Source organism: Larimichthys crocea, chromosome X (genome assembly GCF_000972845.2).
Source record: "Larimichthys crocea isolate SSNF chromosome X, L_crocea_2.0, whole genome shotgun sequence".
Classification (NCBI taxonomy): domain Eukaryota; kingdom Metazoa; phylum Chordata; class Actinopteri; family Sciaenidae; genus Larimichthys; species Larimichthys crocea.
Window position 1 is genome coordinate 24,523,580 of NC_040020.1, and position 11,697 is coordinate 24,535,276.

An 11,697-nucleotide genomic window follows, 5' to 3' on the forward strand; every position below is an offset into this window, starting at 1 on the left:
GTTAGGAATAATATTCCAGTGCAATAAGCAGTATTAATTTGCTCCCCATTGGTGCACAATTGTCAAACTTCATCTGGAACTACTTCATCCAGTTCAGTTTATCCTCTGCAGGGTGATAAAAATTTTCCATAAACAACCCTGCCCCTAGACAGTTTGTGCACACCACTCTTGAAAGCCTAGGGCTACAATGTATGTACACATGTGAACTTGTTGAGTGTGCCGAAAGAGCACACTACTATTCACCACGCTGTAATAATAATAATTATTATTAGTATGGTTGTTATTATGGTTATTATTGTTTTGTTATTGGATTATTAGTTTATTATTACGAGGCGCTCCTTTTTTTGGCCATCGCTACGTATCCGCGGGGCGCGGCAGGTTTTGTCGCAGCATATAAAAGAAGGTAATAAAAACTGTGCAGCAGACCCAAATCACAATTTATCAATATTGATATCATAATATCAAAACTGTAACCAAAGAAATGTTGATATTGCGGGATGACTGTCTTGGAGCTGCCCACCCAACACATCAACCTCCACAGCACACTAGGAGGAAGAAAAAAAAAAAAAAAAAAAAAGAAATAAAATAAAATAAAATACAAAATATTGTGGGCTGGGTTCTGCTTCATGGCATGAGGATCCTTGCTCCCCTATGGTACCTCTGTCCTTTAGATCACCCCTGCTAGTGGCTGACCTGGACCTGTAGGCCAATTATGGGACAATTATGATTAATTGAAATACCGAAAATCCTCCCTCTACTTGCACCAATGTGTGGGAAACATACATAAAGCACAATATATAATCTTTTTTTTTTTTTTATCATTATTTTTGATTTAGCTAGGCTTATTTCAGCTGGGATAGGCTCCAGCCCTCGTGTGACCATAGTGAGGATAAGCGGTTACAAATTATGTATGTATTCTTATTTTATTCTTATTTATTTATTTCCCTCACTTCTCTATCTAGAATCTCCAGTCTCTGAATTGCTTGACCTCATGTTGTATCCACTGAATCACTCATCATGTCTTGTCTGTCTCTGTTATTTGTCTTTGTATTTGTCTTATATCCATCTGTGTATTGTAAACACTTTATTGCACGCAAAAAAAAAAAAAATGTATGCATGTGCATATGTTATTATAAACTCAACAGGATGTGTGGGTATTTGAAGAAACATTAGGACTTAACTCTCACTGTAAATACAATGTGGTGTCACCTGTACAGGCAGCCGACGTGTCACTTCCAGAATCTGAGCTTCAGCTCACAGGATCAGTTCTGAACTTTGAGCTGAAGCAGCTTTAAAAAAAAAAAAAAAAGCCACATGGCTGAAATCAGCTGCTCCTCTCAGACATTACCACATCACAGGAGACCACTCCATCCTCCTCCTCCTCCTCCACCACCACTACTGCTCCAGCTGCGGGCACGCGAGTGAGCGTGCGACCAATCACGGCTCAGATCAGGCACCCACGTGGCGCACTGACGTACGCGTGGGCGTGCGTTCTCAGAGAAGCGCGCAGCCATGGCGACAGCTACTCAAGCAGAAATATTTACCCGCTCCGTGGACGCCTTAATTCAGGGTTAACTCACTTCAGAAGCAGACGTAAGTTGATTAACCGGATCGTTATGTCATAACCATGTCAGAGGCGAATCCTGAACTGTGAGTTTGATGAATGACGGAGACAATCAGCGGATAAGTTACTAACTTGGCACAGGTAGCTACCATAGCATGCTAACTAGTATATCATTCGTAAAGCGAAGGATTTTGGTACCTGAAATATCAAAAAAATGGTATTTCACTATGTATTATATATATTTAGTACATGTTGTGGACAGCCTAGATGACGTTAGTTGCTAGGATATGTCTAAACGTCCACATCAGGATGTGGTAAGTTAAACTTTACCTGCTATCAAAGTGGCTTATTAGTTAGCTGCTCATGTAAGGTGTCAGTGACTAAATGAACATTTTCGCTTCCTTTCTGTGTCATCGTTTGGTGCTGGCGAGCTCACCGTTTGTTGTTATTTGTTATTTTGATTAACGCTATCCACGATCCACCTACTTGTAAACGAAACCGAAATGACCTCAGCTGCTAATGTTGTTCATCAGCCACACACATTAGTTTGTAACCTAAACGCAGCACCTGTGAAAGCACCACACCTGTGTTTCACCTTAACCTCAGCTGACATGCTTTACAATCATGCTGAGCGTTTTCAAACACTGGCTGTGTGATAATGTTAAGGTCAGATCAGATGTGTGTTTTTTTCGGGAAGCTGCTGTATTGACACTTCCCTGAATTGTCAAACCCTTCACAGAAAACATCAAGCCTGCATTAGTTTATTTCAAAGTTATCTTTGTGGAGTAAAGCAGACCTTTCAAATCAATCTGTAATTAGGCTGCATAATAAATAAGCTGCATTAGCACTGAAATGATTAACTGTATTATCTGTATAAAATATGCAAAAGAAAAAATATACATATAACAATGTATGATAGCTTTTGCATTAAAATGTGCATTGTGCAATGGTCATGATCCAATATCTACGCTTAAGGTACAGGTGTGTAGTAATACAAAGATATTAGCTATCTGAAATCATAATCAGTGATACATAGAACATAGTCCTAATAATAATAATAATAAGAAGAAGAAGAATGTAATCAACACAGACTGTAGTGGCGCTCCAACAACAACAAAAAAAAAGCACAGCTGACATACTTTACATTCACCGGCTGTGTAATTTTTAGGTCAGATCAAATGTGTTTTTTTTGTTTTGTTTTGTTTTTATTGTTTTCAGGCAGCTATTGACTCTTCCCTGAATTGTGAAATCGTTCGCAGGAAACATCAAACTGCATCAATTTTAACTTACGTTATCTTTGTGACGTAAAGCAGTGCAGAGCTTTTTGATTCAATCTGTAATTAAGCTGCATTAGTACTTGAAGAGGAGGGAACTTGAAGATATTTACAGTTGTGGTGCAAAAAATGACGTCTTCCATGAGGTATAAATCAAATCAAATCAATTTTATTTGTATAGCCCAAAGTCACAAAGTACATTTGCCTCGGAGGGCTTTACAATCTGTACAGGGAGTGACACCCTCTGTCCTTAGACCCTCGGTTCGAGTGAGGAAAAACTTGCCCACACAAAAACCCTTTAACAGGGAAAAAGGTGGAAGAAACCTCAGGAAGAGCCACAGAGGAGGGATCCCTCTCCCAGGACGGACAGAAGTGCAATAGATGTCACGTGTACAGGACAAATATAGTATACATGTAACATTTTAGATTTAAAAAAGACCAACAAAAGCCAGGTGTACTGAATGAATTAATGAATGAATGGTGTAAAAAGAAATAAATATGAAACAAAACTATTATGAGTGGACAAAAAATATGCACAGACACACGCATACGGTTGAAAAATTTTGTGGCTTCCCCTGTTCCTAATTCCCCTCAGCTGTTCACCTGTGACTCCCCTATGTAGGCCGTGTGACCACTGTGATCACCTTCCTGTGTGGTCAGGTGTGCAAGTGACATAGCAACAACAACATTCACCCAACTTACCACACACACGCATACACACACACACACACACTACCTATAGCACATGTCAAAAACTGGTAACAACAAATTAGATAGAAAATGAATCATCAATCATGGTTTCAGTCATTCATCAGGTAAAAATGCGAAACACTCTCTGGGTACAGCCTCTCTTCTCTGTGTCATATCATTTATATGTAAACTGGGTTTGGGCTGTTGGCCAGACAAAATCAGACATTTGAAGATCACTTTGGGGAGCTGTAATGCACATTCACTATTTTTAAACATTTCATATCATAGAGTTTAAAAAAAAATCACAAATTACTGATATGGCAGCCGATATACTAAACTTCTGAGCAGCAATTGAAATAGACTTTTCCTATGTGGATTGTGGAAAGATATTCAGAAGGCCAGTTTCTAAAACAATTACACCTTTAAACTTGTATATAATGTGCGCTCTGATTTCTTTCTTATTTCTTTCTTATGTTTTATTTCTCTTATTCAGACTGGCGTAGACGGAATATGTTGCACCAGATGGCGTGGGATTCATCCAATGACGGTGACGGCCCCGCTCCCTTCTCTGAACCTGCTCAGTTGAAGCCCTCCACCCCGAACCTCTCAGAGCGTGAACTCTCGTGTCACTGTTGTTATGACATCTTAGTGGACCCCACCACCCTGACCTGTGGCCATAACTTCTGCCGCCACTGTCTGGCTCTGTGGCGGGAGTCCTCTCACAAGAATGAGTGCCCAGAGTGCCGGGAGAAGTGGGAAGGCTTTCCTAAAGTCAACATAGTGCTGAGGTATGCGTTTCACAGCCGGACTATATCAGGCGATGAATGTTTGATTTTCTGACCACAGTATTCCCATTTCTCTCCTGTATGGTAGAGAAAGAAACCTACTGTGCTGTCATATGTGGCTCAAATATACCTTCACAATACTATAGATGAATATCGTTTTAAAATGTATGATACGGTGCTGATGATAAATGAGTGTCACAGTTTTGAAACTGGCTAAATTATAATTTGAATCTACAAATTTGAGAAAAGAATACATAAAGTAAGGCTTATAAATCTGACCACACATTCAGTGATAGCTTTTAGTGCTGGAACCAACTCGATTATTTTTGATATTATTATACTAAACAAACAAAAAAAATTGTGAATTTATTCAAATTTTACTTTAAAAAACAACTTGCAGATTTACTTTTTGTAAACTGACTAATTAATTACGCATTAACTGATTAATTGACTGATCGTTTCAGCTCAACAGTTTTAATAATATAAACTTATCTATCATATCTAATATAGACATTAACGATCCCCAGCTTAATAAGTAGTCAGGTAATCGCTGACAAAATAAACTTCCAGATTGTATAAAGGGAAACTAGATGGTACACACCACGAAATCCTTAAGACAAGGTGCGTGTAACTGCTGTGATTTACGCATTAATTACGCATTATTATTATTATTATTATTATTATTATTATTAATAATAATAATAATTACGCATTATTCATGTTCAAAGATTTTTTTGGCCCCAGATATTCAAGACCTAAAACAAAGTGATCAAAAGGAGAGGACTGAAAAAAAACAAGGCTGTGTAATCCACAACATTCCCCTATCATAAGTTGTCTTCCTTAAATTTAAAGCAGTCGTGAGGTGTGTGAGTTGTAGCCGTGGCATCGTGCTCATAATGAAGAAATCATGTTCACAGTTCAAAGTAGCGTCAAGTGTGAACTTGCACAAGAGCCGACTCAAAGTTCAGTTCACACAGATTAAAATGAGCTAGCTCATGTTCATAGTTCACAATATTGAGATCACTGTCAGAAAGAAAGTCACATACTTACAAATGTCTTTTTGATCATTTGTCCGGAATTTAGTGAGCAAAAGAAGAGAAAACCTATGCGTGCTGTGGAGTTTGTCTTAATGCTACTTCAGTCAGTGAAGCTGGAAACATTTTGCTTGAATGTTTTCATATTGACTTTCTTTTGTACTGTAAGAAGTCAGGAAGCTAGCTGTTGCAGCATTACCAAAGAAATTGGGAAGTGATGCAAAGCATCCTGCACAGTCTGTACAGTCCATTGACTTTATTAGAGTGTTTTCACCTGCACAAGTAAGGTGTACCAAGCAGGGTAACTTTCCAGATGTTCCATTAAACACACACAAAACTTTACAGTGCCTGCATTTGGATTGTGATTTATCACTTAAAGACACGGTTTACTAGAAGAATAGCGTAGAAGAGAATTATCACAAAGAAAAAGTCAAAGAACATAACCGTCCCCAACTTTCCCGCTTGTTTTATTTGTTGTCTTTTAGTTCATTTCACTTTCATTGACTAATTGCACTCGTCTAAATACTAAATTCTGTTTTCTCCAGGGATGCAATCGACAAGCTGTTTGGTAAGGAAGTTCAGCGGAGGAAAGCAGAGATCCAGGCTGACCCCAAAGTCTCCCGGAGTTTGCTGGGCTTCCAGAGGTAGTGCAGTTTAATCTATGACACAAGCTGTTTTTGTGTAAAATGCACAATCAACCGGTTTAGCATTGCACTCCTAGAACATGCATGAGCGAAGTTGATGCAGCAGAACCGGAGACCACTTTTTTAGTTTTTCTTTTAATTTTACGCTTTCTTGTGGAAACCTGGTGCTTGCATCAGGCATGTGACGACTTGAGCTTCAGATGTGTTATAGCATGAGCCACTAGCCTCTGGACTCTTCTCTCAAAGACCAGATTTCTTTCATTTTCTAACTTCTTCACCCCCAACTCAAGCTGACTGACTGACTTCAGCAACATCGGTTTAGCTTTTAGACTTCCCAAAGCTCTTTTGAAGCCACAAACTTTTTCTTTACACATGTAGTTGAATTCCCAGAGACATGTAAACAGACCTCGATGTGTAAAATGGGTGTTTTCCCTATGATGATGATGATGATGATGATGCCTCGTGTCTGATCTGATCACTTTGATACATTTTTGTGGTCTGAAGCAGCGGAGCTCATTAAATATCTCTGTGTTTTTTAGTTATGGTGACAACTTGGGTCGTTCCAGGACAAGCCAGCATAAAGGAGCAGGCTTCTTCTTTTCTGGAGTCCTGACTGCACTCACATTTGTGGCTGTAAGTATTCAAACCCTCGCCCTTAGTGTTACACATTATCTTAACTGACCTCAACGTTGATGCTATGGTACCTAGCTACCTTTCTCGCCTACCTGACAGTGCCTCAGCGTTACCACGGCCGTTGATTCATCAGGTTTTAGGGTCTTTTCCTTTTCATGTTTTGTAGCATGAATGTAACTGAGGTTTTCTTTTCTTTCTCTTGACAAAGTTTGGTATGGAAACCTGTTTTTTCTGTGACAGTCATTGTAAGTTGTTGCGTAAGTGTTAAATATCTAAAATGTACATAAACAAATAAAGAAATCAGTTGTTGAGCAAAATTGTGATTAGTTTAATCGGTGTGTTTTTGGACTGGTAATTAAGATTCATACTATCATGTGCAGTAAACGCTGTCAGTAACCAGCAGTGGATGAAGAGGTCAGTTGTTCATATCAGGTAGACAGACGATGTTTATTTTGTCCATGTGGCACTCGGGAGCAACGTCACTGTGTGTTTTGCCACATGACAGTAAATTTGTGTGTGTGTGTATGTGTGTGCGTGCGTGCTGCTGGGAGAATGTAAATAGATACAGCGGGGTCCTGTTTTTGACCCCAGTTCATTAATGAACATCATATCATGAGTGTGCACAAAGCCATCGGTTTGTTTTGGATGCCTGTGACTGTGTTTGCCTTGGCTCACATGAAATATACTGGAAAACAATATCTTCTGCAAACTATTACCTGATGAATGCTGGAGACAAAACAAGCCTCAGGAAGAAAATGCCTTTGTGATTTCACGTGGACATAGAGCTCAGTCTTATCTCTTGCCCTTTGATTTTCAAAACTCTAACGATATTAAGGTTTCCTTCTTGACAGTGTTTTAGTGTTTTTTCACCAGGAAAATGACTCTTATAGGAGAATGGACTTAAGAACAGCATGTTGCACTACTGTTCACCATCAGTTGTCCCAAGTATATACTTTATTGGTGATCATATTCGCTTCATCCATGGAAGTTTACCTTTATTATGCATCGTACTGATATTTGATGGTGGAGCTATCATGGTGCTAAACGGATACCGAGGACAGATTTTGGCTTAACACCAAGTTATGGCAGTGGGAGGCAGACATATTTCTTTTTAAAATTTGTTTATATGTGATTGTGTTCTGAAGAGGAAGCATTATGTACTTATTTCAACACCCGTTAACATACAGTGACTGATGGAAAACCTAAACACGTGTCCAGTTGCACCACAGCCTTACAGACTTTGGTCAACACAGTAGCTGCGCTCATGTTCAGAACAACAGTGGAAATGAAAATGTTTTTTTGTTTTTGTTTTTATCTTTATTTATTATTCAGGGGCGTTTCACTGAGAGCAGCGCCCTTGTTTTCAGAAACGCACTGATCACATTCACACAGTTTCACATTCACACCTGGAAGCTTCCCAGTACAGCCACAGTCTGATGTGCTGGCCACACCTGGAAGCTTCCCAGTACAGCCACAGTCTGATGTGCTGGCCTCTGAGCAGCAGTAAGCATTAATGGTTTATATAAATTTGAGATGATTCAAATCATTAACAATAAATAAAATGCAAACAAATCATTCTAAAACTTGCAAGCAAATTGATATTTTCACTTTGATCAAGCAAATCATGCTGCAGGTTTCAGTTTAGAAAGATTTGTAGTGACCTCTAGTGGCTGTGGTTGGATCACCACTGTGTGACTAGTTGACATCAGTCTGGCCTGTGAAGTATTGTAGCCACCAGCCAATCACCAACTCCTCACCAACAACAGCATCCAAATACAAAATGCACCCGGTGCAGTAAAAGAAGAGAGTTCACTGAACCGTGTTTGTTTCTAACCGTGTGTTTCCAGGTGATGGTGCTGGTGTATCACTGGAGCAGCGGTGTGGTAGACCAGCATGACCCGTTGATCAGTAAACCCGTGTCTCACTGGACACCGGAGGAAGTCGTGACCTGGCTGGATCACTTGGGTCCCTGGGCCCAGCATTACAGAGAACCCTTCCAGCAGGAGAACGTCAATGGGAGGTAGATACAGAGCAATATTTGACACGTTATACCATCCAGAACAGCTGTCTTTCAACTGTAGTACTATATTACATTGTTGAAGTTTAGACAGGCACATGTACAGACCACCCTAAAGAGTGTTACAGCTCCTGCTGAAATGTGCTGATTTCTTCATTTTAGGTTACTGTTGATGCTGGGGGACGAAGAGTTGTTAAAACCTCCTTACAGCATCGAAAATCAAGCTCACCGACGGGCTGTTCTGGCTGAACTGGACAGAGTTAAAGCCCTGGGGGTCAAACCTCCGCACAACCTCTGGGAATACAAGGTAAGCAGTCTGATCTGCACCAGAAGAAAGTGTAGTTAACTTCTCATGCTGGGAGCCATACTTTCAGAACTTCTGCACATCTTTAGATGAATAAATATTATTTGTCTGTTTGTTATATTTCTTATATGTTCAATATATATACTGTATTTCTATTACTTTCTACCAGGCTGCTAACGCAGGGAAGTCTCTGTTCTTGCTGTACGCACTGAAGGACTCTCCTCGCCTCACACTCTTCTATTTGTATTTATTCGACTACTCGGAAACCTTCCTGCCTTTCCTGCACACATGCTGTCCGGCCATCTCTCCCATCGACCACTCTGTGGAGAGCAGTTTCCTCAACACACAGGTGATACTGCCGGCTGACACAGTATTATTAAATCTGTTATAAGAGGTCAAATATAGTAGGTATACACATGATCACATGCTGTGGTTATTGCCGATTAAAGCCTTGTTTCCACTGCATGGTACTGTTCGACTCAATGCAACCCACGTTTGGTATCAGGTACTTTTCTCAGACTTGTTTTCAACTGCAGATAGTACCCCTTCAAGGTACGCACATTTCTTAGTTCACGTCATCTTCAGTGGTGCACGAACACGTTAGACTGGTGTTATTTTATAGTTTTATGAGGGAATACGATCCACAACCACTTTTTTGTCAACAAATCCAATTAAAAGACCAAAGTTATCATTTTATCACATCAACAATTAGTTCCTACTGAAGATGTAAATCTTTAAAAATGGGTCACCAATAGAAACTTTAACTACTCTATTTTTAAAGTTTACTCAAAGAGGAGTGTCATTAAAAGGCATTAAGTAAACATCACGTTAACTTAATATCGCAGCTAGAATTATTTTAACATTGAGGTTGCAGATTTTCTGCATATGATAGAACGATGGTGGATCTCAAATAAATAAATCACCTGTTTTAATTGTTTAAAAGCACTTTTCAACCATCATCTTTTGTTTTCTACGTCGGTCCTGTGTTTTATTAGTCGGAGCCCAGTTGGCGCCAGTGGGCAGAGTTTCTTGTGAAGTACCTCCTGCTTCCATACCAGCTGATTGCAGAGTTTGCTTGGGACTGGCTGGCCGTCCACTACTGGACATCTCGCTTCATCATTGTGAACACCATGCTGCTGTCTGTGTTGGAAGGCTGCGCCCTGTGGAGACTCTGGACAAGAGCCAGGATCAGGTACGCACAGTCACATATAGACCTTCTACCTACTGTAAGATAGAGAGAGTGGTTGCTGTTATGAGGCAAAGAGGGGGACGGCAGGTGCCACTCTGGTGAACATGCACGGCTCATTGCTGAACTCACGATGGTTCAACATGCCGGAGCACTTTCTGTGTGACCGTGGCAAGGAGCAGATTTTACTCTCTGTGTACTCCCTGAAGTATAAATCTCTTGAATAGCAGATAACAAAAGCAAAACCTTTTAAACATCAGTATCATTCAGTTAAAAGAAGACGACACCTAGGAGGTCGACCAAACAGAGTGCAAAGAGAAAGAAAGGACGGTGTAGAATAAGAATAATTATACTAATAATAAATCTTGATTGCCTTTCATGTAACTGAGATGTGGCGAACAAACAACGCTAGCGTCTTCTCACTAAGAACAAAGCGATCACACCACTTGAACATTACATGTTTATCTAATTGTTAATTTAAGCTACACATGAAGTTTCAGGTTGTCTTGTATCTTTCTGTTTCCTCAGGTCTCTGCCGCACAAGATGTGGAGCCACCTGTGGAAGATGTTATCTCAGGGGTTTGCTTTCGCCCTCCTGTGGCCTTTTGTCCCTCAGTTTGTGTGCAACTGCTTTTTCTACTGGGCTCTATACTTCAGTCCCATTATTAACATAGACCTGGTGGTGCAGCAGCTGATGCACCCAGAAACACAGGCACTGTAACAAACTGCATGTAACGCAGTGCCCACTTAACGTACGATTCACAGCAAATAAAATAGCCAGAAATGCAGTTGCCTGAAGAGGAGACGTGTTTATTTTTAGTAGTGAACTCGCATGAGACTGGCTTATTCGCTGTTGGAAGGGAAGTTTTCCCACTTCCTGTCTTGTCTCTCTGCTGGATGGTTGCCACGCGGAACAAGAAAGGCACCGAGCCACCGAAGGAGAAACAGAAACGGTGAAATATCTTGGATGTTGGGAGAGATTACTGCAGTGATCACTCCATGTGTGCACAGTGCATTCACAAACCACATTGCCTAATGCTCCAGAGGGCAGTTATGCAAACAAAAAGTCATGTTCCAACGCTGGTGGTAGTGAAGACTGGCTTCATAAGGAGTTTCCTGATAGCTTTGTAGCACTGAGATGGCTGTGAGCTTTCTTTATGCATATATAGACTTGGCTACTGAAGTTAGAACCAAACAAGTATGAATGAAATCATTTTTGTTTGACTTATTTTATGAACCAGTTAAACAAACAACTGCTGCTTTTAAAAGTATCAGTTTGAATGAAACAGTATTATAGTAAGTTAAGTGTATATAAATCCTTATTCTGCGTATATTTCTACGCATTCTTTGGGTATTCAGAGCGGTTCTTAGTGCTACAGAGCTGTCTGAAAATCTGTTTGTTGACATGATGGTGAACGTTGAGGTTTGTAGTTCTGCAGTCTGAACATCGGGCTTTTACAGCTGAAACATCTCACAATGTGGCACTTAGATTTGAAATATAATGTATGTTCTTGGAGGTGTTAAAACTTAAAAGCAATTATTTTCATTATTGATTAATGTGTCATC

The 11,697-nt window shown here is 40.0% G+C and overlaps 1 protein-coding gene across 2 annotated transcripts; it reads left to right on the plus strand.

The window, feature by feature from the left end:
* The first annotated feature begins 1,349 nt into the window (after positions 1-1,349).
* On the plus strand, positions 1,350-10,919 carry LOC104926844 (bifunctional apoptosis regulator). Of its 2 annotated transcripts, none has more exons than XM_010740795.3 (9): positions 1,350-1,593; positions 4,022-4,316; positions 5,893-5,991; positions 6,531-6,624; positions 8,472-8,644; positions 8,804-8,948; positions 9,115-9,294; positions 9,941-10,137; positions 10,660-10,919. In XM_010740795.3, the coding sequence occupies exons 2-9, from the start codon at positions 4,039-4,041 to the stop codon at positions 10,850-10,852; spliced, it is 1,359 nt and encodes a 452-aa protein (XP_010739097.1). In that variant the 5' UTR covers positions 1,350-1,593; positions 4,022-4,038; the 3' UTR covers positions 10,853-10,919. The 2 variants fall into 2 exon arrangements, with proteins under 2 accessions (XP_010739097.1, XP_010739098.1); XM_010740796.3 differs by having other exon boundaries at positions 1,464-1,705.
* The last annotated feature ends 778 nt before the right edge of the window (positions 10,920-11,697 follow it).

Coding starts and splice junctions, on each gene's coding strand:
- LOC104926844 (XM_010740795.3), top strand. CDS start 4,039: ATGTTGCACCAGATGGCGTGGGATTCATCCAATGACGGTGACGGCCCC. Junction 4,317..5,892: donor AAAGTCAACATAGTGCTGAG/GTATGCGTTTCA, acceptor TGTTTTCTCCAG/GGATGCAATCGACAAGCTGT. Junction 5,992..6,530: donor AGTTTGCTGGGCTTCCAGAG/GTAGTGCAGTTT, acceptor TGTGTTTTTTAG/TTATGGTGACAACTTGGGTC.